General features: G+C 41.4%; 2 protein-coding genes across 2 annotated transcripts; both read left to right on the top strand.

The window, feature by feature from the left end:
* Positions 1-4,286: 4,286 nt before the first annotated feature.
* On the top strand, positions 4,287-17,439 carry BTBD1 (BTB domain containing 1). Its single transcript, XM_064389086.1, has 8 exons — positions 4,287-4,804; positions 9,643-9,799; positions 10,042-10,147; positions 11,497-11,694; positions 11,955-12,147; positions 12,672-12,759; positions 15,525-15,671; positions 16,557-17,439. The coding sequence occupies exons 1-8, from the start codon at positions 4,413-4,415 to the stop codon at positions 16,713-16,715; spliced, it is 1,440 nt and encodes a 479-aa protein (XP_064245156.1). The 5' UTR covers positions 4,287-4,412; the 3' UTR covers positions 16,716-17,439.
* A 509-nt stretch (positions 17,440-17,948) lies between these two features.
* On the top strand, positions 17,949-20,929 carry C14H15orf40 (chromosome 14 C15orf40 homolog). The gene is made up of 4 exons (XM_064389096.1): positions 17,949-18,112; positions 18,191-18,317; positions 19,128-19,255; positions 20,114-20,929. The coding sequence occupies exons 1-4, from the start codon at positions 18,041-18,043 to the stop codon at positions 20,204-20,206; spliced, it is 420 nt and encodes a 139-aa protein (XP_064245166.1). The 5' UTR covers positions 17,949-18,040; the 3' UTR covers positions 20,207-20,929.
* The last annotated feature ends 5,733 nt before the right edge of the window (positions 20,930-26,662 follow it).

The raw sequence follows: 26,662 nt of genomic DNA, 5'->3' as shown, positions 1-26,662 counted from the left end.
GAATTGGTGATCCATGACCACTCCACGTACAAATCTGAGCATCAGTACCTCAAAAGCAGAGCCAATTTTTGTGCTACAACCTCTCTATTCACCAAACAAGAGGAAAAAAAGACATGCCAGGGTAAAATTAATACACATTGTATCAAAAGAGAGCATGTTAATTGTACTATTTGTCTTAAACTGGAAATGGCAAGTGTGATTTCTCAGTAAGAATCTTGTTAATTATGTGGAAATTAAGCTGCTAGCTAAATACCCTGGTGGAAGTGTAGGAACACTGCTGTGCCATTTGGCAGGGATTGGAAGGTAAGTAGGTTCACAAAATAGCCACCAACCATCATAAAGACATGATGGTCATAACAAAATCATTTCCTCTCCTTTGCTTCTTCTGCCATGCAGTAGCAGAATATTTTTAGTTCTTTCAAATATATGTCAAAGTATAGCATTTTTCATAGAACCAGCCATGTCAGTATTTGAAATTACATGCAAAATGGGAATGTGGTGAGTAGAATCTTCTATGGCTTAAATAATTGGTTTTGTTTTGTAATTACTTTCAGAGAAAAGATGTGATGACTGTTGCTGTTGCCCCTTGCTGTATGTTTTTGAAATGCATAAATGTGCTGAATGAGAAATGAAGGAGCAACTTCCACAACTGGAGTCCTCAAAAACTTCCATGTCACATTTGTCTCAGATGTACACAACTCTAAGCCACAATTCTGAAAAATTTGAGAGAAATGCTTTAATTAGCAGGGATGTTTATGGTAACAGTGTACTGTAAGTAATAATTACTATACAGTAATAGAAATTAAAGTACAAATCATCAGTACTGTCACTAAAAATGAGGAAAGTATCACTACAATAGAGGGCACAAGACACATCATTAACTTAATACTCCAGGACAGCTAGCCAGCACAGCTGGAAATGTGAAATAAAATCCTCAGATACAAGAACTACTTGTAGAAATGATAGTGCAAAGAATCATTATGAATTTTTTAAATTCTGAGAATGTTGCATTCTTATGGTCAGTTTTCAAATACAGATGAACTTATACCAGAGAAAAAACACCAGTTTCTCTTATTACAGCTTTTAAAAATCAACATTAAATAGTCACTTTACAAGACATAAGAATAAAACTTAATTCCTGTCCTTAGCATTACTCAGATCTGAGACTGTTTTCTGTGCCTGAGTGGATCCTGTGCTCCAAAAACTGGATCTGTTATCTGCAGACCCCACATCCCAACAGTACAGGGATGCAAGGCAGAGAGAGAAGATAACCATAACAACCACAAGAAAAAGCCCAAAGATACAACATTGTTTTTGTGGTTGTTAGTAACTGTAGTTATTAAAAATGACACATTTGAGCAATTGTAATGCTACTGGTAATTCAAGTGATGGGAACAGTAATATGCATGTCTGTCATTCACAGCAGTGGCATGGATCAGAGGTAGGGGATTTTAACAGTCTAATTGAGCATGGAGAGGAAAATATGTCATCAAATGGCTCCAGCCAGGAAGCTTAATCAGAAACAAATCTGTGATTTACTCTGAATTATTCCCTTCCCTCCTGAAGCAGAGAAAGGATGCTCACTGCTTATGAGAACAATTGCTAATCACTGTGAAAATATGAGCCAGCTCAAGAACTCTGATCATAACAACAAACAGCTCCTTGGAGCATACACAAAGCTGAGTTCATGTGGGGAAAAGAAGGAAAGGGAGGAGAATTTAAATTATTTCAGGAACAAATGGTTGAAAACAATGCTCTTAGTAACCTAAACCTTTTTGATGGCTCTCAGAGAACTGGCCCAGGGGCAGGGAAGGCCAGGCAGGCATTCCTGTGTCTCTGGGACATCCCTGGCATCACAGCTATCTCAGAAATCCCTGCAGTTTGATCACAGCATTCTCTGCTTCTTCCTCAGTCCATGTAAACACACAGTGTCCTCTCTCTCCCTGCTGACAGGTGAAGGAACCTCAAGCCTTGGAGAGCACTTCCTTCATGAATTTCCGCAGAAAAAGGGCACCAGGTCAGCATGGGCATGCTCAGGCTATTATGTAGATCTCAAAAATTAGCTGCTCAAAAGTGTAGACACTCCCTGACATTCTGTTTTGCTGGCAAGAGATCAGGACAACCTTCACAGCTACATAATACTGTTGAACTTTTGTTTGCAGCCCTTGCTTTGTAACCATTTTGATACATGAGATCAAACAAAGCAATGTCTTCTTGAACTGCTTATATAAATATTTTTTATCCCATACTAATTTCTGCTATATTTCCTAGACAAAACCTGAACACACAGAGAAAGCAAATAATGGGATTGCATTTTAGTGACATTCACGTGTAACCCTTTTGGGAAAAGCATTGTATATTATTTCTGATCTGGACTGGCAAATACAATCTCATGACATCACATTTAAAAACGGCTGTGATCCACCCACTGAGAATGCCAAAGAAAAGCTGGCTTTTTTTTTTTTTTTCAAGGAAGCTAGCACAAAGATTACAAGGTGAAACAAATGTCTGAGGCTCATTGTCTACATGAAGAAAAGCCCAGTGTCAAAAGGAAATATGTTACTTAATATTTTCTTAGTTCTCACTTTCAAAACTGTTTCAATTTGTGCATTTGGCATTTAGTTGAACAGATCAGATGGACATCCTGGTCCCATTTCTCCTTTTCTTTGTCCCTTGCCTTTGTCCCTTTTCCGTTTTTTTGGTGTTTGTTTTTTTTTTTTACTTTTGTTTTCTTTTATTTTGTTTCTGTTTCTTTCCCCTCAGTTTCTCTCTCCATTTTCTTTCTCAGATCACCACACAGCTCTTTCCATTCTTTTCCAGTGTTGCATAGCTTTGCCTTCTTATGACTGATTTCTCATCCCTGAAGCTGTCTTACACACTTTGGCTGCCCCAGCCGACCTCCTTTCAGTTCTCTGGTGTACCTTTCCCTTTTTCCTCAGCCCTCTTCCATCCCTGTTAACTTCCTCTGGAGTGTTACTGACACTTTTTTTGCAAACAAGGTTCTCTCTAACAGAGCAGTCATGGCTGTTGGCTCTCAGCTGACATTAACCTGTGAGTGAGCACAGAACAATAAAAGCAAAAAGACAGCAATGACAGAAATGCTCATTAATACTCAAGCCATCCCATCACTGAAAGAAAAAATCCCATTTAAATGAAAATTATCCATTTGTGCCCAAGGTGTCAGTGTTTCACATCTCTGTCCCTAAGCTATCAAGGGAATGTGGAGCTCTCCTTCCTTCCCTTCTTTGTCCACCTTGGGAGAAGAAAAGTGCAGAGATGATACCTTCATTCTTCTAAGTCAGCAGCATGATTTTATTTTTAAATATAGCCTCTGTGCAGAGCGAGCTGCTGCTTTCTGGTTGGTACACTATATCTTCTGGTGCCCTTTCCCACTATAGTTTACCCTGCTGAAATTGCTTCCATCTTGCTAAAGGTTCCCAAAAACTTGTTCTGCGAAACGGACCACATTTGCTTGGTCTCAGTTTGGTCCTAATTATAAACCTGAATGCAGAGCGGTGACATGTTCTATTCCTCTTTTAGCCACACGCTTCCATAAATGCTGACAGGTCGGGAGCGGTGACAAACAGCTCCGTGGAAATCGCCGCTGCGCTTACAGCACAGCCCCAGCAGATGGCAAAAGGAATCGCCTCGCTTCTGCAGCGGTTCGACAGGACTGCGAAAACGCAAACACCTCTCGCTCCTTTCCCCTCTATCCTAAAAGCTGAGCAGGACAGCGACCAGGTTAATGGCCCCCGGCATCCCTGCTCCAGGGGCGCTGGACTGTGCCAGCGCTGCTGGGCCACCCGCTTTGACTTTTTGACTTTTGACTTTGACTCTGCTTTGACTTCCCTCGGGAGCTAAAACACCGAACGCCCACACACACAGTGCGTGCAGAGGGACTGTAGGGTGTGTGTGCCCTAAAGTCCGCCGATGCTTCCACTTCACCTCAGAAATATTTAAAATAGGTCACGGGCCCTTGTTCTCCCTGCTACCACAGCGAAACGGGCCTTGTGAGAATGAATTTGCATTTCACGTGCCTGAGCACAGTCGCTGCCATGTATTCGCTCCCACGGGCAGCGTTATCAGCTCCGTGCCCGCCGCGGCGCTCCGTGCGTGCCCGGCCGCTCGCTCGCTCCCTCTCCGCGGCTCTGGAAGCGCATTCCCTGTGCACGGCCGGTCCCGGACGCCTTGACGGGGCGGGCGAGTGCCGCAGTCCTGGGGCACCACCCCGGGCACACCCCGGGCACCTCCCCGGGCACACCCCGGGCACCTCCCGCCTCAGGCCGGGCTCCGCTCCGGCCGGGCCTGCGCGGGCAGCGGCGCGTGCGCGGCGCGGGGCGGGCCCGCGCTGACGCCGGGGCGGTGCTGACGGAGCGCCCGGCGCGGCCCGGCCCGGCGCGGCCCCGAGGGCGATGGCGGCCGCGGGGGGCGGCCCGGGGGCGCCCGCGGAGACGCCGCCCGCCACCGCCGCGGGTGTCACCGCCGCCGAGGCCGGCGCGGTGCTGCAGCGGGAGCCGCTGTACAACTGGCAGGCCACCAAGGGTTCGCTGCGGGAGCGCTTCGCCTTCCTCTTCTCCAACGAGCTGCTCAGCGACGTGCACTTCGTGGTGGGCAAGGGCAGCGCCCGCGGCGGCGGCGGGGCAGCGCCCCCCGGGCCCGGGCAGCAGCGCATCCCCGCCCACCGGTTCGTGCTGGCGGCCGGCAGCGCCGTGTTCGACGCGATGTTCAACGGCGGCATGGCCACCACCTCGGCCGAGATCGAGCTGCCCGACGTGGAGCCCGCCGCCTTCCTGGCGCTCCTCAGGTCAGCACGGGCGGGGGCTCCGCGCCGCGGCCCCGCTTGGCCGCCGCTGCCTTTCCCTCGCTCCGCGGCCCCTCCCGGTCCTGTCCCCACAGAGCCCGGCCTGCCCCTGCTGCCCGTGCCTGCAGGGGGATGCGGGGAAGGCGCGGAAATGCCTTGTGGGCTCCACGCAAGGTCACACCGCCCCCCTCACAGCGTGTTTTGGTCCCTTCTTGCTCTTTACCCTGCGCTGTTTTCCCGAGGGAAGTGCCCTAATTCCATGGCAGCTGACTGTCCGGTTAGGGAAGCGCTCGGTGGGTGTCTGGTTGGGCTCTTCGATTCAGTGTTTTGGTTTGCTAAAGTGAAATAATGGGAATTAGTGGGTGCCCTTGGTGTTGCAACTATTCAGCCATCCTCTAATAGTGACTAAGAAGGGACAGAGGCTGTTGTACCAGCTTTTAGTTTCATTTGACACTTACCTTGAAATTTGATACTTACTTGGAAGCCTTAGTCATCATCCTGTTCACTTTTCTTTGTCAGCGATGATAATAAGTTGTTACATCTTTTTGCCGTAGTAACACCCATTGTAAGCATACTTGTGCAGAGAGGGGACGTGCAGCAGAAGGCAGTAACAGCTGATTTTTACTCCCAGGCCATCTGAGTGTGAGACTGGGAGCACAGGAAGGATAGAAAGTGTGTTAGTGATTTCTGATTTTGGCAGAGTAGGATCTGCTAGTTCTCATGTTCACAAAACTGAGGAGTTTATCTGCCATTTCTCTTTACTCAGTGTAGTGGCAAATAAAATTGATGGTGTTCGTAGAAACCATTGCTTATTTTATGAAACTATTAATTTTATTAATAGTTTATTTGTGCCTTGGGCTGTGGTGTGGTAATACGACTAAACCATATAACCTTAAGGTTTTTATCAGAGAAACCACTCTGCTAGGCAAAAAATATAAACCATAAAATATGTAAAACAGTTCTCTGTAATTAACATTTGGGAAACAAGTAATACTGTTTCCTGGAAGTAAATGTGTAGTGTCTCAAAGTTTTTTGTAATAGGAAAAACTCCAAAGCCTTTGCAAGACTTTCTTCTTTTGCTGAGGCCTAAGAGACAGGAAAAATTAGAAGAGTCACCTGGTCCTTAGGCAATCACAGGCACAGGAGATAAAGCAAGTGATGTGCACAAAAACCCCATGAGCAGCAATGTCTTTGTTGCTGTTAGCAAATGAAGTGTTCTTTGTGGATTTTTGTGCATAGGAGCAGGAGGTGGTGGGAAGTGTCTTTCAAGCAGATCGGTTCTGAAGGTTAAAAGTAAATGACAGTGCACATGTGTATGTTTGTGTATCTGTATGTGGGGAAAACACTGGACAGTGAAAAGTAGATATAATAATACAAGTTTGTCTGGATAAAAATGGAAACACAGAAGTAGAGATTTCTAAGGGAATCCTAAGTAAGGATAAGAAGGATGGTATTTGAACACTGCAGAATGAACGGAGGGATGTTGTTAGAAGCAAACAAAAGCACTTGTGTTGGTGGGGCTGCAGTGCTCAGTGGCCGGGGACCTGCGTCAGTGATCTGCCTGTGCCTGTGTGCATATCCCCACTGGGCTGCTGAAACAGCTCAGGTTTGCTGCCAGTGCCAGCTCTTCAGCACGTTCTTCCATGCTGTGTGTATTTATTTGAGCTTATATTGAAATAAATATACATTGCAATACCTTAAAACATATCTAGGGAGAACTTCTGTAATAAATGCCAGTACTGGGCTTTTCCATAGCAGAAAGAACATGGGGTCTTTTCCTGGTGTTGACTGAAAGAGGCAGGAATCATACATTGCACTGTTGGTCTCTTAGCTGTCATTAGTAAATCACTCAGATAATGATAATTACATTTCACAGGAAATTTCTTTAATGTTTGAAAATACCAGTTTGAGGTGTATTGGCCAGAAATTAAGTCAGGATCTTTGAATACACATAGCAAATGAACATCAAGTAAAGGAAATGTTTAAGTAATGCAAAACTTTCTAAGCATAATTTACTAATTATTTCGTGTTCCTCAGCTCATTTCTATTTTATTTACTCATGTGGTTTGTTAAGTCATGTCTAGATTATGTGTTTCATAAGGATCTACTGGCAAATGCTGCTTGTAAATTAAAGGAAATTATTTTTTATTAAAAAAATAATTTGACAGATAAATTCTTAAGAGCTGAAATAATATCAAAGTTACAAAGATTGAGTCTATTTCCCAATGAAACAATTTTTGTGTGTGTGTATTTCTAACTACAAATTGAATAGCAATGTTCAAGAAAATTCAGGTTGTCTCAGTAGGTTCCTGCTTTATGGTTTCTTTTTGCTGGTTTTACTAAGTTTTTTTTTTTTAATTTTCATTCATATTTTACAATAAGCTAACTTTTCCTTTGACCACAGAATAAAGGAAAGTGATGATATGGCACAAGTTAAGAGTCTGTCTTCCAAAAATCTTTTCAGAGAATTTTGGCAAGCAGTAAATAAAGGGGTAATCATGACTAACTTGAAAAAGAGATTCCTGTATGCTTTTATAACGGTGGAAACATTTCAGCTACTGAGAGGAAGCTCACACAAGGGGGGAAGGAAGTGCTAACCTGAGAGTAAAGAAAAATAGCATAAAATGTATGAGAGGCTTCTACACAGTGAATGATTGACTGGTCACTTGGAAAAATTGTTTGTTCTGGTCACCAAAAATGTTCTTCCACTATGCACACACACTTCCCATTCCCTCATCCTGGATGCCAATAAAATTGGGTTTTTCTGTCTCAAAGGGAAGGAGAAGTGATTGTCAGTCCCACTGAGTTAGGTGGAGGAGGAGAAGAGGTGTGAACACAAAGCTGTGCTAGTTGAGGCGTGCCACAGCAGGGAGAGGTAACACAGCCCCAGCTCCTGGCACGCAGGAGAGGGGATTTGTGGAGGGAAGACACACCTGGGACTGCACCCTGCTTCTGTGGAAGGTACAGCAGAAAGTGAAACACAACCCACATGAGCCCTTCTGCTGTGTCACTTCATTGGCTTCAGATTGGATTCACTTAAGGAATAAAACCAAAGTCATGTTCTAACACCAACTTGGGATATGTTTGGTTTTTGGTGTTTTTTGGGGTGTTTTTTTTGTTGTTGTTGTTGTTGTTGTTGTTAGGTAAAAAAGAAACTGTAGTTTGCATGGCAGTATTGCTTTTTTTACAGCCTGTTAATCAACTTTTATGTGATTTGGACTCTACACTCCTATAAAGTCATACAACAAAAGTTATGGCATTTTAAACTGATTATTTTAAATCTTAGAACCAAAATGGAAATGCACTGTTCTAGTGCTTTAATTAAGAGCTTGTCAATTTAGTAAGTAAAGTGTACCTGTGAAATATTTGTTTCTTAAAAGTAAATTTGTCAGCAGTTGTGATGAAAAGTCACCCCATTGTTCTCATCAACAGGTAATAATAGTTCATAGCTTTCATAAATCAGTTCTAATTGAACTGATGAAACTTCAGTATGAAACTTCTACTTAAAAAAAAAAAGTTAGCATTTAATAAAATTAATTCTTCCTAAACATTTTTCAATTTAAATCCAGTTAAAAAAATTAATCTAGAACATCATTCACATCTCCAAAATGATGTGCAAACTGGCTGTTTGAGTAGACAGGAGTCTTTTAATGGTAAATATGTACCTGTGTTGTGGCAGCAAATTTAATGTTGAACGCCATATTTATTTGTGTGCTAGCAACTACTGAGAATTAGAGTTTTCTTAGAATATAAGAAACATAAACAGTGAAGAACGTCGGTTGAAACTTTAATTCTGGGTTTATATTACTTCAGTTTCTCTGTGTTGCAAGGAACTTTAATGAGTCTGTTATTTTCACAAGTTTCTCTTGGTAGATACAAACTGCTACTTTTAAAACCCCTTCTAAACACACCTTCAGTCTCTATGTGTCATTCATTTCTAGGATGTTCTGAACAACAAATATTAAGAAATATAAAGCAAAAACTTGGTTTTCATTGTAGAATTTCATTTGCTAGGAAGCTCTGGTTTATTATATTTAATTACCTATGTGTGCTGGGGACAAATGTATTTTTGTAAATCACAGACTATTCTTGATTGTTATCTGAAAGGCTGATTAAATTTTGCTAAAATTTTGCTAAAATTATCTTAAATGTCACCTCTAAGAAAAGTTATTTTTAAAAAGACAACAACTGCTCAGGAAACAGGTTTTTTTTTCCTGGTATTGGTGGAGGCTCCCATATTCTGGTTCACAGCTTATGCTGAAATCTCAACCAATCCTCTTGCCTCAGGCAGTGAAGACAAGCCAGAGTGTGGCAGGAGTAGAAGAGTCAAGGTCGTGTGCTAGAATGTGCTCCCTTCCTCTCTGAATACTACAGAGGGGTAACTTTGACATAAGATGTTCTCACAATCCAAGTCCTTGACACTATTTCCTCATGGAGGGGAAGCCAGGGTGCACTGTCAGTAAATGAATTTCAGGAGTGCAGCCATAGAGGATTGTGCATTGATATTTTCCTGATGAACTGAGAGCCTGCATTCATAGGTTAAGTAATTCTCCAGCTCAGCTGTTGTTTACAGTTGGGGAGCTATGTATAACTAGTACAGCCAGATCAGTCCTAGGGAGTAATACATATCTAAAACAAATGTATGCCATTAGGTTAACATAATAGTCTTTCTTGAACCTTTTAACTTACCTTCTTTATTTATGAAGATGCTATGAGGTCAGCTGTTGCACTGTTCACAGTGCAAATCTTTGGCCTGTTTTCTAAATGCAAAGAGACTGCTGTGTTTGGCTGCCCCTCTAAAGATATGTTTTTATGATCTGTATTTGTGTATTGATTTATAGGTTTCTTTATTCAGATGAAGTTCAAATTGGTCCAGAAACAGTCATGACTACTTTATACACTGCTAAAAAGTATGCAGTCCCTGCCCTGGAAGCACATTGTGTGGATTTCCTAACAAAGCATCTCCGAGCAGATAATGCCTTTATGCTGCTTACTCAAGTAGGTAAATTTAAGCTTAGTTTTGATTTACTAGAAGAATTCCCAGTTGGAGGGAAATTACTAATTCTCCTTAATTATGTACTCCTTTGAGATTTTAAGTGCTCTTTAAGTTATAAACACAAAGAGTACTTAGACAAATCAACTTATTTTAATTTCTGTCTATACTAGAGATAAAATGCTTGCTTTTTAAGATTAGCAGTTTGTCAGCTTTCTGCTTAAGATGTATTTCTTTATCTTTGCAGGCTCGTTTGTTTGATGAACCTCAGCTTGCTAGTTTGTGTCTCGACACAATAGACAAGAGCACTATGGATGCCATAAGTGCAGAAGGCTTTACAGATATCGACATAGGTCAGTCACTCTGTGTGTCCTAAGCCTGGAATGGCAGTAGCCCAGGATAGTTCCTTCCCCCATCTGAGTGTGCAGAGTCCCAAGCACTTCTTCCCTTCTTGGCCATCCACCCCTGCAGTGCTTTCCTTTGAGCTCCACTCCTGGGCTGCGCTCCCCTGCATGGTGTCCCAGGGCTCCCACTCTGGTGACACCACACTTGACTGAAGACAAAGCTTTCACTTGCTGAGGGTTGTGCCTCATGCCTGAGGCATCCCTATCTGCTTTTCATGTGCAACAGGAGTCATACTGTTCTGTTGCCACATAGTATTTATCTATTCAAAGTTGCACGGACCAGGTACAATTAATGAAATCTGCTTTATAAAATGTATACATGAACTGCTAGTTTCTCTGTTTAGTCTTCTATCAAAAGCTAGCAGTCATAAATTTGCTTATTCAATTTTGTTACTACTATATGTATCTAAGGTTTTACTCCAATTCAGCTGGATTGTGGGAAAAATTCAGACTGAAGGAAAGTGTTTCACTGCAGAAAGAAATTTTAAAGCCATTGTTAACTCATGTTCAGTAGGATTTGTACTCAGACTGAGCAATCTTTAGTCTTGGTAAGTCTCAATCTGTTTTGACTTTCCAATATGCTATTTTCTATAACTGCAAACATGCCTTACTTAAATTCAAGGCAGATAAAAATTCCCAAAGACAAAAGATTCAGAATATAGAAACCCATTTATTTTTTGACTTGTATTCGATGACAATTTGAGCATACCTGTTATTCAAAGAAGGCAAGAAGGAGTAATAAATACAGGGTAAGTCGCTTTTTAAATGTGTACCTTGCCTCACCTTCAGGCTTTGTGAATAGCAAATATGTCAATGCTTAAGATGGTTTCATTAATCTTTAAACTGGTTTTTGTGTACCACTGCTGCTTGTGGCTGTAGTTGATCCAGATGGGCAGGTGGCTGCCCAGATGAGAATATGACACTGTCATCATGAGTAACTTGGTTTTTTAGTAGTGTGCATTCACTGTTTGGTCACTTTCAGTTTATATCTTGCCCTAGCAATGGAAATCCTTCTGGATACTTGTTATCACTATAGAGATTAGTTACACTCTTAGGAATCAAGAAGAAATATCCTGCATTCATAGCAGGAAAATTGACTTTTAGTTTGACATCTGTATGTCATTGAGAGATTATTTTTATTATGTGTAATATATATGCACACATAATAATAAGACAAACCTAATAGTCTTGTTATGAATGTTCTTAGTGTGTAATTAGTATTTTAAGCTTACATAGTGTAGCACTGTTACTGGCTTGGATGAAAACTGATGTCAAGCTGCTAACATTGTGTTCTTTAGACACATTATGTGCAGTTCTAGAAAGGGACACTCTCAGTATTCGGGAAAGCAGGCTCTTTGGAGCTGTTGTTCGCTGGGCAGAAGCAGAATGTCAAAGACAACAACTGGCTGTGACATTCGAGAACAAACAGAAAGTCCTTGGAAGAGCTCTTTCCTTAATCCGTTTTCCATTAATGACTATTGAAGAGTTTGCAGCAGGTGAGTTTTGGAGTTTCTTTGTCTTACTGTTGGACCATGTCTCAGTGCTGTTTAACTGTGTTCAGATGCTTAACACTCAATTCTGTTATTAATATTGTACTAACAACAGTTGTGATGCACAAATGAAAGCAAAACCTTCTGCAGATTATGCTCTGGCCATTGGAAAGTATTATTGTTGTCTTCAGTTTGTGAATATGTGGTTTAAATACAACAGCTGCAGTAATCCTTCAAATCATCTTAGAAGTTTTATGTTTTCACAGGCCCTGCTCAATCTGGAATCTTGTCGGATAGGGAAGTAGTAAATCTCTTTCTGCACTTTACTGTCAATCCTAAACCTAAAGTAGATTATATTGACCGACCAAGGTGTTGCCTTAGAGGAAAGGAATGCAGCATTAACAGGTTCCAGCAGGTGGAGAGTCGCTGGGGCTACAGCGGGACAAGCGACCGCATCAGGTGGGGCTTCAGAAACTGTTGGAAGGAGAGGCAGAAATGGGTGGGGAGAAAGGGAACAAATCATTCAACTTTGGCTTTTTGGTGTAAGATACAGTAGCGAACGTGCTGGCTCTGTTGCACATGTTTGATCCTTTCCTATTTTTTTTAGCTATTATGCACATGAAATAAAAACAAGAATGAGGTTCGGGAGGATTGGGTGCATTCTAGAATGACTGAGTGTTATCTGTATATTTCTTTTTGAAATACCAAGTCTTGATCTGTTTTTATTTTGGAGATACTGAAAAGAATCTGGTTATGTTTTGTTTATTAATACTGAATATTTTGAGGAATTAACAAAGCTTTAACCTATAAAGCTGAGAAAGCATTTTTCTTAGTATTGAAATCTAAACAAAAATTATATTTCAAAAAAATACAATGCCATTCTCAGTTTACTTCCCTACTCTTCAGTGGGAGTCTTTTTCCTGCTTGGAATAAAATAACACATTCACCACAGTTGTTTGAATTCCTTTCTTGTGTCTCACCAGGTTCACAGTTAACAGAAGAATTTCCATAGTGGGATTTGGATTATATGGATCTATTCATGGACCCACAGACTATCAAGTTAATATACAGGTACAGTATATTATGTTTAAATAGGCTTGTACACTTGTAGGAACTTGCAAAAAGAAGCTACACTTGTAGCACTTGCAGAAGCTTTGATCTATATTTGGGAGGGAGTTGACAGGCCAGGAGTCTAAGCTGTGTTTTGTCATGAGTGGGCATAAGTGGGTGACTAGGCAAAAGAACACTGTGGAACTCTACTCCCTTTCTCCTGTAGTCTCCTGTCCTTCAATCATTTTCAGTGTAGGTGTTTCCCAACATCCAGCTTTTTTCCTCTTTTCTCAAGCCTTTTCTAATAGGAAATACATATACTGATATTTTACTTGAGTATGTTATGTCCTTCAGTAGCCTGTGTGCTTCTTATAAAGATTTGATTTTTGTAATTGTTCCTTTTTAGTTTCTTTTGAACAAGCTTCCTCATTTTTCTCTTTTTGAAGTTTAGCACAGCTGTGGGGGATTTCCTTTTGTTGTTCATGTGGGAGTGTTGACTCTCAGTATATTATGGACACTGTTACATAGTGTTTCCATTATGAAATTTTGAATCTGATCCTGCTCATCACTCAGTACCAAATCAAGGGTTGCGTTTCTTCCTGCTGAGCAATTGGTTAGCAGGTTCATGAAGTGGCCAGTGATAGCATCTAAAAATGTCCCCCTGCTTCATGTCCTGATGTGACCCTTGCCTGGTCCCAGCAGGCAACTGAAGACACTACTAAAATCATATTTCCTGCTCTTGTAGCCTGTTAGATCCCTTAACATGTTGTGGTCAGGAATGTCTTCTAGTAGTATTGATCCAGCACTATATTTTTTTTTCCTTTTTGAGTGCGGAATTTCAGTCTATTTGAATTCTTTTTCTTGTAGAGATTAGTTTTGTTTAGATTCTAAGCTTTTTAACGAGATATTAGGATTCCATGACTGGCACAGTTTTACCTTGTGCTGTGTATTTCCTAACTTGGTACTATCATGTCACATTGATTTATTAGGTGCATAAGAAATTTTGTGAAATAAATAGTCTGTGACTTCGTGTAGGGGCAGAAATTCTATTGTCCATATCTTTCTAGACTTCCAGCATGTGTTGGAATTTCTATTTCAGTTCATTAATGGACATTCTGTTTAAATGAAAAATTGTCTTCTGCTTCCTATTTGATGATGATTATTATCTGACTACTCTGTATTTTAGGATAGGGATTTGTGTCTGTCTCCTAATGAAAAAATGTTTTGCCTTTCCTCTTAATGATGTTTCAGACAGAATGTATCTGGAATGACATTTTGAAGGAAATTTGCTTTTCTATATTCCTCACTTGAAAAGTTCAAATTCCTCTGTTTGAAGTATCTTCAGTTTGTTTTTTGTCAAACCATACACCCATGTAAATGAGTAGCATAGTGAACTAGGCAGGATCTATAGAACAAAAGAGTTGATCTTGGGAACCTAGCAGCTATACTAAACATACCTGGGGATTTTTACTTCACATAAACCCTTTTTTGAACCTCTCAGCTGAATTCTTGTTAGCAGATGAAAGCATTTAGTGTGTGTTCCCTCAGGATGTTTGCTTGAATTATTTAATCTGAAAAGAATTTTGATTTTTTTCAATGCAAATCAATGCATATTAAGTTGGAATGATTGGAAGATTCATTTGAAAAAGATCCTCCCAATTCAAACTGAAAGGCTAAATAAACCTTCATATTAAGGCCATCCATCTTATTTAGGTTCCCTTTACCCTGGAAGTACTCCTAATAACTGATGAATCTGAAACTTTCTTGTCACAATCTTTTCAGACAGTTATTTAAGTCTTGTGCCTCTAGCTTTCTTCTTGGGTCTGCGTCAGTACTAGCAGAGCTTCAGAGAGTTAAACATTTAAAACTTGCCATAAAATAGTGATAATGTATACTGCAAATACATCTGTTATGTGAAAAGGGCTTAAGTCTTCAGCATTATAATTGTTCATATTTCTATTGATTGTGGCTGGGGAAAAAATAGAGTACACTTTGCCTAGAATAAAGCTTCATCTCATGCATGGGTAATACTAAAAGGTATATGGCAAGTTAATAAGAAACTGTTAAAACTGACAGGATTCTTCTTAATGCAGTAATCACAAGAAGTGCTCTGCTCTAAAGCTCTGATACCCAACTTCTGCAAGAGGTGTTGGGCAGCATGGATCAGGATTGCAATCTGAAATGGGAAGGAATCTGCTATTACTTACACTGGAACTAGTGATTCTTACTCGCCACTGAAATTGAAGGCAAAATGAATATTGTGTGATCTGAGTAGAATTTTTATACTGAATCAAGGTTAGAAATAAATCGTATAAAACATAATAGCACAAGTTTCTGTTTTCATGTACAAAGGTGTCATTGACTGCCTACATCATCTGTAAAACTTGTTTTCTAAACTAGCCACAGGCAGCAAATGAGATTCCCTCATGTGGGCTGTGAAGGTGTACAGAGATCAGCAAACCTAAGCACAGGATTAGATGTTGTTTATGAAGGTCAGAATTGAAGGTGTGAGAGCTGTTCTCCATCTCCCAGGCACAGACTTTAACCTGGCTGGAGCAGTGCCCACAGCCCGTGTGAAACTTGTGAGCCATCCTTCCGAGCTGCTGCGTCAGCTCCAGTGGTATCAGGAAATCACAGCTCCTTTCCAGCTGGGATTGCACTGTCCTTGCAGCAAGGCTGGGTGGGGTAGGCAAGTGTTTGCTTGTAACCTTCTCATGTGCATACAATCAGAACCTTTCTCATGCCATAAAACCACATAAAGCTACAATGTTCATGCTTTTGCCCAGATCATTGATTATGAGAAGAATCAGACGCTGGGACAGAACGACACTGGATTTAGCTGTGATGGAACAGCCAGTACCTTCAGAGTTATGTTCAAGGAGCCCATTGAGATCCTGCCCACGGTTTGCTACACAGCTTGTGCAACCTTGAAAGTAAGAATGCCTGACAGGACAGAAGAAAGTGTTACTGTGATGCAAGAGTTGTTCTTTTATCAGTCTTCTGATGGGAAAGTGTCTTCTAGATCTTGAATTTATTTTAATTTTAGGGCTAAAGAAGAACGTAGTTTGAACTCTGCTGTAATTTTTAAGACTGTTACACCTCTTCTGGGACACAGCATGGAATTCATAACTGGATCCTTTGTGCCTTCCCAATTTTTTGCTTGATGTAGGAGTTAGAATAGTGATAATGGAAGTCACTGGTTCTCTGTGGGGGAAAAAAGCACTATCTAGAAAACATAATCTGGCAGCTCTCTATCAAAATTTAAGTTTGATTTCTTTTATCAAGGATATTCTAACCACTAGCTAAATTCAAGAAAACAGCTTTTTTAAAATCTCTTTTTATATACAGGTGCTGAAATAATAGGCAAGAATTACTGGTTCTTAGAAAGTCTCCTCTCAGTGTTGTGGGCAAATTTATTTCTCAAAAATATTTTAATGTTCTTCTAAATATAATCCCCTATACAGAAATCAAAGTTCATTGGGTTGGAAAAATACTGCACATAAAAAGCAGCTGAGTCAGGGAACTAAGTAAGAATACAGACAGAATATCTCCTGTGTGATAAGGAGAAATACTAGAAAGTATTCATTACTAGTTGGATAAAATCAACTGGTTAAGTCTGGTGTCAGAGAAATACATTTTTGTTGTTTAGACATAGGGTCTCTGCTTCTGTTGCCTGTGATTTTGTATATAATTTATATTATGTGGGTACAAAAATTTTATGCTACTAAAATAGCCCAAGTCAGTTGTGTTTGACCATCAGCAGTTTTTGGGTCTTGCCCACTTCCATTCTGTTGCTGATCTCTTGTGATGCTTTTCAGGGTCCTGATTCCCACTATGGAACAAAAGGTTTGAAGAAAGTGATCCACGAATCTCCTACCGCTAGCAAAACATGCTTTGTCTTTTATAGTTCACCAGGTAACAACAATGGTACATCAATAGAAGATGGACAGATACCAGAAATAATATTTTATACTTAGTTTCACATGATGATCTGCAATATGTTGGTGTCTCAGTGGACTTCAGCTCACTATTGGCAGCAGTTAAAAAAATTCTGTTAAATTACTTTATTGTGTAAAAAAACCCCTAATTTGTTTGGCGGGTACCAGAAAAGCTATTTTTTTCTGCATTGTTATTGGTAGATTGTAATTTCGCTTTTCCTCTAAATGAGATGTTAATGGAATAAGTACTCTGTATATTGAAAAGTTTGTTTTAAGTAGTACCTTGTGGTTAATTACTTTGTGTTTTCACCCCTTTGTTTCTCATGTAGTAAAATTCATTTTTTGAACTGGAAAATGCTTACTTGTTATGAACAACTTGTGTATGTTTTCTCCAGTCTGTCCTTAAAAGACAGTAAAGCTGCTGCTGTAGTCCCATCTTGCACTTCTTTCCAAAAGATTGGATTGACCCTATGGACATGGATTGCTACTGTATTTTTTGAAGTACATCAGCAAAGCTGTATTCATATTGCCATCATCTTGACTTTTTCCAAGAGCCATGGAGAATTAATGGACTTTGCACTGCAGAGAACATCTGCAGCAGCACTGAAGAAATAAATATTCAGTCAAATTCAGCAAGAAACAGATCTTTCCCGAATCTCTCTTAATTCAGAAGGGCTGCTTTGGAATATAGAACTGGTTATGCAAATAGCCACTGTATATATACATATGTGCCTATAAAAGATGTATAATGTGAAAATGAGAATACTTGTACTGATGTTATTTTATCATTGGATATTTTAGTACTAAAAAAATGAGCATAAACCTAAGGATTAGTGGTGTGCAAGGGGTTTTACAGATTGCATACAATAATTTGATGCAATTGCTGTATGTATATAGTATTCATTGCTTTGCAGTATGTACCATGTAGTAACAGAATGGCTTGGTATACTAAAATTTGAGAATGCAGGAGAAAAAAAAAAAGAAAATTTCCTTTCTTAAGGGGGAAAAGGGGGAGGTCACGCAGGTTTGCGGTGTCCAAAGGCTGTGTGTAGAAAAAGCGTCTGTCAAACGTCCAGCTCTGTGCACACAGCGCTCTCCCGGCCCAGGGCACGGCGCTGTTCCGAGACAGGGATGGGGCTCGGCCGGGCTGTGCCGGACCAGCCGCCGAGGGCACAGGGCCGGGCTGTGCCGGACCAGCCGCTGTGGACACACGACCGGCCTGTGCTGAAGCAGCCGCTGAGGGCACAGGGCCGGGCTGTGCCGGACCAGCCGCCGAGGGCACAGGGCCGGCCCGGCCGGGCCGTGCGGGGCGCGCAGGCGCCTCGGGGCGGGCCCGGCGCGGTTGCGGAAGGGCCGCCCCGGCCATGCCGAGCCTCGCTGGGTTCCTGCGGGTGCGGGCGGCGCCGGTGCGGAGCGGCGGGGCCATGCCCGGGAAGGTGCGGGCAGGGCAGGAGAGGGAAGGCGGGTAGGGGCGGGTGGTGCCCGCGGTGACCGCGCCTGTTCCTCTGTTTCAGGGAAAAGCAGCCGCCAAGGGCCCCGCGGAGCCGGGCGCCGCCGCGGGACCGGTGGTGGCGGCGGGCGGCGGCTCCGTGAGGGTGGCCGTGCGCGCCAAGCCCGGCGCCCGCTGCAGCGCCGTCACAGGTGGGTCTGTGGGCCGGGACACCGGGCGCTGCAGCGCTGCACCCTGAGGAACGGGGGCGGAGGGAGGGAACGCGCAAAATCCCCGCCGGGAACTGAAGCGAGGAGTTCGGTTCTGCAGGAGGAGCTCGTTCTCGTCCCCCCTGTGTAGCGCTGGGTGGCGCGGTGAGCACGGGGTAAATCCTCATCCTGAATCCTTCCGTTTGGCATCGGTGGTTTCGTGCAGGCTGTTTGTGTCTCGAGGGTCTGTGCGGTTTTATTAGAGCCATAAAAGTTGGATCTGATACAACGTGTTCTCCCTCTAGAGCCCTGGGCTTGCGCCTGCACGCATTGGGAATGCTTTCACATCCCCCGTGTGTGCGGCACCCACGGGCTGTGGCAGTGTCCAGGCCCCGCTGGAATTTCCTGCCAGCGTAACTCTGAGCAGACTGATTCAACAAGCGGATTTTGGGGTGGATGTGGCGGGTAACCTGATTTGTGTTAGTGGTGCCAAGCAGGACAACACCTGCACAAGAACGGGCGGTTGAGGGGGGCTCAGAGCGGTCCCCATCGTGAGAACGCTGGTAACTCATGACTGCACCCTGCTACAGCATGAAGGCTTCACTGCTTGTACTGTCAGGAGTTTATATTTGATTGTACTGGCCGACAATCAAGGGAATTCATGAAATGTGAAAATGCCCTCACCTGCTAATCCATACATTTACTCGGTTTTAAATTAAAATGCTTTTGAAAGCATAAACATTCATTTTTAGGAAATTATGATGTGATGTTTTGACTATTTTGAGCATAAAATCCTCCCACTATTTGCTGTAGATGTGACGGCTGAGGCAGTAGGTGTAGCTATTGCTGCACCTCCATCGGAAGGGGAGGCAAATGCAGAGCTGTGTCGCTACCTCGCTAAGGTGCTTGAAGTGAAGAAGAGTGACGTTATTTTAGAGAAGGTACTTCCTCTTTTTCCTTTCAGTTTTGCCCTACTGCAGTTGAAATTCAAAATTTTGAAACTTACACATTGAGTACAGGGAGCTACTCCAAGTTCAGTCTGAAAAACACTTTAAAAAGTTTAGTTGAGTTAATGGAGTGATTCACTGAGAACAAACTTAGTGTAGGAAGAACTATGGCTGATCTTGAGATCTTTTAACCAGAAGAGTTATCATGACAATCTTTTGCAAATCTCTGTAATTCATGTTTTCTGTGTTTTCTTCAAGATTCTCTTGTTTTCATGTCAGATGAGTTCCCAGAATTTGTGTTCTGCAGAGAATGTGCATTTTATTAATATCTTTTCACTTTTTTTTTGGTAACTTCTGTATTTGATTCTGACATTTAACTGTCACACATAACCAAGAGTGTATGTAAGCACTTGGGTTGTAGCTGGGCCTCAGGAGTTTCACTGTGTTAGACTTTACATGTCTTGACTTGGGTTAGTGGAAACTCTTTGTTTTATTCATTGCTCTGAATAAATAATTTGTTTTACTAATTCATTGTACTTGAAGTCAGTCTTTCCAGCCATTTTCATTTATAGTTTATAAGCACAAGATCACAATGAAAAATGGTGCTTTTTTGTTTTTATCTGTTGGTTTAGTGGAATAGTTACAGAAGTCTTTTAAAGACTAACAGTAAAGGATAAGATGACCAAGGAAATGTCATGAAAAGGTACAGACAAAAAGATGTGAGTCTTGTTTTTCCTGAATCGTCGGCAAACTGCTTCATTTGTTTATCAGCATTTTATAAATAACACTGTTTTCTTACCATAAAGAGTGATTCTCTGAAAGATAGGTTTTTTCTGTGTTTGTCTAAACCAGGGGGGTAAATCACGTGACAAAGTGGTGAAGATTTCGGTATCAGCGACACCAGATGAGATTTTAGAAAAACTGAAAAAAGAAGCTTCCAGTTGACCTAAAACAAGAGCAGGAAATAGGAAAAAGCATCGTGGTACATGGACTGGTATTCTTTCTTACTTAATGTTGAGACTGTGGGTAATGACTACAGGAAGATACTTCTTTCCCCTCCCCTTGGTAATATGGGTGCTGTACAGTTGAAGTTTTTCTGTAGGTTTGGTTAGAAAACTGAGACTCTGTATCTGCCTCTGTCACTACAGACTTCCTTCTGCTCTGGATGGTTTCCTGTGGGTAAGATTTGTCCTCTTTCCTGGTCCCTAAACAAATGGTTTAGGAAATGTTTTTTGTAGTGGAGCAAATGTTGGTTATCAAAGTGAGGGGCTTGGAGTGACAGCCTTCCATGTGGGAAGTGGTACAAAAGGAAAAACCTGGATGGCGGAGACATAAAAGAGACTTTTCTGTCTGATATCTCACAGGAGGTGCTGTGTGCAGCTTTTCACTGTGGGCACTTACAGATATCTAAAATAAATGTCTTTTGAAGCCAGTGTGCTGTTGTTGATCACACAGACAAACTGAAAGTAGAATCACCTGAGCAACTGAAAGAAAACCAGAAGTTTTCAATATGAAAAACCAGCGCGGGACCTGATCATGGCACATGTGGGGTCGCTTTGTAATAGTCTGTAAATAGTTTCCTTAAAAGTAGAGATTTGGTCATATATATATCTTTGCCAATTGTGTGTCACCTGTAATGACTGTTTTTAATAAAAGGGGCAAAAAGTATTATCAAGCTTTGGTTTGTGTTTATATTTTTAACAAAGAAAAGAGTTGTTTCCTAGAAATGTCTTCATAGAATGCTACTTTGAAACAGCCTTTTTTTACAGTCTTTCCTTGGTCTAAAAATGAGTGGTAATGCAACCCCTAGAGAACAGAGTTGAGTCATTTGTAGAACAGAACAAAACAAGAAGTCTGAAATGAAATGGGCAAATTTACTCCGGTTTCAGGGCTGATGAGAAAAAGGCTGAACTTCTCTATCTATCATGCTTCAGAGGTCAGAGGAAGATTTAACTGACATTTCCCAAAGATGTGTGTGATACCACACATGGTTCTGGTAGGACTTTGTTTATTCCTCTGCATCACTGCTGATGAATGAAATTGTCCAGTATTTGTCCTATGGTTGTCATGTTAAAGATAGTAATGGCTAAAGGAAAAAATATAAACTATCCTGCAGGTTTGCTTAAGATTTGTCATACATTCTCCTGGAAAGCAATGTTATGGATGCATAAGCATTTATGCTGATGCATTGCCAGATTGATGCAGTACAGGCTTCATAGATCATAATTCAGCTTTTTCATGGGCAAAAGTCTTTCACTTTAGGGAACTCTTTCAGTGTCCTGTTACCCTAATATTGCAGCAGTTGCTTTTGGAGTTAGAGAACTGGTGTTTGTCAAGATGGCAGTTCCTTCAAGGTGACTATTTTAAAGATGTTGTGAAGAATCTTGCTTTCTGGAGAAATAAACTAAATTCTGAATTCTGTTTGTTTAATGGCTTGCACCTGAGCCCCTTATTTTCTCTGGCATACATTGCCTCAGTCCTCTTTCCTTACTTGTCTTTTCCATCTGCACAGGCTGATTTTATTTTACTGTTCCATGAGTTTTGGTTCACCCCTCCCTGATGCTAGATCTGCTCTTGCCCAGCAGAGGGGTGCCGTGTCTTGCAGAAAGATTAAGGCCAAGCAAACCAAGATGAAGTGTTAGTGGTTTGTTGTTGGGGGTTTTTCCTTTTATTCCTAATGATAAGTAGAGAATGGCAATAAAAACACTGAGGAATTCTGTATTTATAAATTACATTTGGAATTGGATGCTGCAACAGCCATTATAAAGTTTTTTTTAAAGCTTATATACTCTGTTGAAATAATGTATTTCATTACATTCCCTGTGACTTCAGACACAGACTGAGGGAGGAGCTGTGTGGACAGATACAGTCTCTGCAATCCATTGATCTTCAGTGATGATTACCTGAAATAGCCAATTTAGTTTTTCAGTGCCCTCTCTGTCTTGTCAGCATGTTCTGCCTAGGTTTTGCTGGCTTCTGCTTGGCTTCTTCACCTTTCATAAACACCTTCAGCTGCCATTCTGCATCTGTTCTTCCTGATCAATGAAAGCAACTTGAATTCCTGATAGTGTGGCAAATAAAGCCTTTACATGCTGGGAATGTGCAATTTATGTAATATGAGTAACCAAAATTATTTTGGAATGATTGTATAAGTAACACTGGGATGTTGCCATATGGAATAATGGAATCATACTTGATAGCCTCGTATGTCAGTGGTTTTTGTGCTGTATATCCCTATATCAATCATATCCATAATACCTTGGTTGTGGATTTAGATAACCTGGTAAAATGCCTGTGAGGGTGGAACTGCTGGTCCATTGGTGTAGGCACACAGTTTTGGTGATTGGCAGTGGGGCTGTGCTGTGGGCACACAATTTTGGTGATTGGCAGTGGGGCTGTGCTGTGGGCACACAGTTTTGGGGATTGGCAGTGGGGCTGTGTTTTAGGCACACGGTTTTGGTGATTGGCAGTGGGGCTGTGCTGTGGGCACACAGTTTTGGTGATTGGCAGTGGGGCTGTGTTTCAGGCACACAGTTTTGGTGATTGGCAGTGGGGCTGTGTTTTAGGCACACAGTTTTGTGATTGGCAGTGGGGCTGGCCCAGCCTCATCCCCAGTGGGCTCAGCTGTGAGCAGCAGGTGAGCAGCACTGACAGCAATGAGCCATGGAGTGCCCAGGGGCACTGACCAACCACAAAGGGAGCAGAGGGCACACAGGGGCAGTGCATCAACATGAGGGGATAAAAGGCTGGGCTAAAGAACAAGAGCAGACACTTGAAGCCTTCTGGAGTGGAATGATGTTACTCTGCATGGGCAGATGCTTGAAGCCTTCTGAGGTGGTAAGGTGTTACTCTGTGTGGGTTGAAGCCTTCTGAAATTGTATGGTGATACTCTGTGTATCATGGCCATCTCAACTGCAACACAACATATATCCAGAGAGGTAGAGAAGAGCTAAAAAACATGGGTGACTAAACAATCCCAAAATTGTGATTTAGACCTAGCTCCTGCAAGTCTTGCATTGAAATCCTAACCTGTCAGCTGTCTCTTCACGAACATGGTAAAATATCTTTAATTCTGTTGAAAAAATTGTGGTAGTAAATATCCCTTACTCCAGCAGAGTATGTTTTCACAGAGCAGAGCTTTGTGATACTATAAGAAGCTGCTTCCAAGAATTTCAAGACACTTTACAAATCCCTGCTCAAAGTAAATTCTTTTTCCTGGACCAATTTAAAAACATTGTGCCAGTTGCTACATAACTTTTAGCTGTTGCTACCTGCTTTATCCGTGTGCATTAAGCTACATGATTACTCAACTGTTGAAATCAAGCACTGTCCTCTTTCCCTAATGCATGGTCTGACCAATTTCAGTAAAATCCATCCAATGGTGATTTAATATCTGACTGCTTGCAGACTTGCACAGTCAGTGCAATTTTAAAGTATAATTACGTTATTTAAACATTAGCAAAATAGAAGTTATCTGAATAAATTCTATGCAGTCTTATGGCGTAGAAGGGTCTTAGTCTTTCATCCACTCAGTTATATTTCTTTTCTAAAATCCAGCTTTGAAAGTTGCTTTCATTGTAATAGTGTAATATGCTAATTAAGGGTATTTAATTTTACCCTCTGAAACTGTCTCTTTGCTCTTTTTCTTTCAATCTACTTTACTTAGCATCTGCAGTGCATTCCTATCTCCCATTTTAGTCCTGAGTGTTTCTAAATCCTCATTTCTTCAGGTATCGTCAGTCTAAATAATCCTGGATAATTGACAACTTTGTCAATAACTGGCAGCAGCAATTTAGCAGAAAACAGAGTTTAATATCTTCCAGCTTCCAGGAAGATAAATACACCTGATCTTCCTGCTCAGTACTTCACATCTCATTCTTGTTTCCCCTCTCATAATGTTTATTTGCATGTGTAAAACTTGAACCAGCTGAGTTTTTGAAATTGTTTCTGTATTTCTTCTACCTACTGTATTCCACTCTTGATGTTTTAGTCTTTGTCCTGGGAGGATGATTCATTGCTATATGGATGGATTTAAAAATGGGCTCCCCATCTCCTTTGGGGAGCACAATGCTTTATCCTTCTGTAAAAGCTGTCCTGGTTGTTGCTCTCGAGGAAGGGGCTGCACTTGAGGCAAAGTGCTCTTAATACAACTGAGGCACAATAAAAAAGCTTCTGAAGAAATGAAATGCTTGCCTGAAAGGAGGAGTCTGGTACTTCACTGAGATATTGGAAATTTGTTTCTTCCTGATCCCTTATATATTGGCTTCTAAAGTAATTGTTACTGAGCTGTGATAAATTTTCTTTCATCTGTAAATGGTGCATTTATTTGTTCTTTCAAGAGCTGGGGAAGTTAGAGTGATGAAGTGTCCGTGTGCCATCTCTTACTACAGCCTGAGGGTGAGTTTTTGGAATATTGTTTAAATAACATTCTGAGTTTCCAAATCTGAAGTACAGCAGGTGAAAAGTGAAATATATTGAGTATCAGTTCAGCAGTTGATCACTATAGAAACGTGCTGTAAAGAGAGCAGTTAGCTGTGGACTCAAGGAAAGAGGAACAAAAAACAGAGGTCAAAGCCTCATTTCATGCTGCTCAGATAAAGCAGTTGTCTTCCTTAAGAGAATAACCAGAATTACAACCTGTAATTCCGGGGTGATTGTCATTAAGTTGTTTTTTCCTAATACCTTGTATGTGTGCAGTACATGTGGGAAGGGCTGCAGCAATGCTGTTCCTTTGGCCAGCTTTTGTTGCTGTAGTGCTTTGCAAACCAGGATGCACTGAGGCATAATTTATAACAAATTTCAAAGCTCTCAACATGTGTTAGGACATACTTTGTGCCCAGCTGTCTGACAGGGGCATTACCAAATTGAATTTTATAAAACAAGCTATTTGTGCAGAACCTTTTTTTTTTTTACCAGTGGTATTTTTCATAATTTGTCTTAAAATCTATTAAGTTTTTTGCATCCCTTCTGATGTTCAGAAGGGGTGTTACATTTGATGGAGGTGTCAGCACACATCCTGCCACCTTCCTGCCCCTTCTGGGTGCTCTTGCAGCCTCTCACCTTCAGTTCTGCTGCTGCTGTTGCAGGTGAGTGACCTCCAGCAGGACCAGGCTCTCAGGGGCTGTTTCTGCTCTGTTTGTCACATCAGCATTTGTTGCTGATGCTTATCTCCTTAGATGCCACCACATTTCTGTTTTTTGGGCCTGACAGCCCTTAAAGGTGCATTCATTGAGGAAGGAGGGAAAAGACCTTGTGATACAATCTTTGCAATCTGAGGGCAAACCTGTCCCTTCCAGTGGGGCCCTGTGGCAGCTCTTTGTGGCCTCCTGGCATTTGCCCTTTAGTGAATTGTCTCCTTTTGTCTCCAGTAAATCTGACAGCAATCAGCCAGCATGTATGTGAGGTCATGTTCCTGCTCTGAGGAAAGATTGCTGGTAGCTACTCAGATGCACTTCTGAACAGGCAATTTTCTTCAGTTTCTTAACTGCCTTTTTACAGTGGAAGTGCAAACTGTTACTAATAGACCTGATGGGTTTATGGGTTTTGAGGAGATTTTTCCTTTTTGTTCAGAAAAACTTGATTATGCTCATCACTGACTGAATATAAATGCTAATACATAGAGGGAACCAGCCAGGCAAATTGCACTTGGCTAATTTTACTTAATGAGAATGTCTGATTCTGTTCAGTCACTTCCTCGCTGAGTTCAGGTTCAGCTGCTAAAGCAGACCCAGGAGCTTTTTGTTAAATATTTTTAAAGGATGATCAGCTTATAATGATGTTCTCAAAGTCTATGACTTCTATTTGCTGTGATTGCTGTGACATATCATCTGGAATACATATTTTTCTTTATTTAATACCATTCCAGACAATATTTCTGGCAGAAGAGAAATGTGAAAATAGAACATCCGAAAACATTAATTTGACAATAGCTGTGGTTAAATTGTAGGATGTGAGGCAAGGCCTATCTTTCAGTTGTCAAGTACCTGTGTATGTAAAAGCAGAGAAGGTGTAAGATCTAATTAAACACTACTTTCAGTAGTCTGAAGAGTATATAAATCCTAAATACACAAAAACAAGTAAAGTGACCCTGTCAGAGGAGGTGTTGATATACATTTTATGTCCTTAAAGACAAAAAGAATGTGCAATACCAGAGCTTGCCATAAGCTGTTCTGCCAGCTTTATGGGGCCGCCTTTGCAAATCTGAATTTGAAAAGTTTTTTTTCCACTGATCTTGCTGTAAGGTAGGCCTCTACAGGAAACCTATAGAAAACCTTTGGTTTCTCAGCTGCATATAATTCCTGCTCACTTCAGTGAACCGACTTGGTCTTTTTACCTGGGGAGGAATTTAGTGAAATGCTCCAGGTTTTAAACACTTGGACTTCCAACCTTAAATAAGCAAAT

The sequence above is a fragment of the Passer domesticus genome, chromosome 14 (genome assembly GCF_036417665.1).
Source record: "Passer domesticus isolate bPasDom1 chromosome 14, bPasDom1.hap1, whole genome shotgun sequence".
Lineage (NCBI taxonomy): Eukaryota > Metazoa > Chordata > Aves > Passeriformes > Passeridae > Passer > Passer domesticus.
This window is presented reverse-complemented; position numbering and strand designations above follow the sequence as displayed.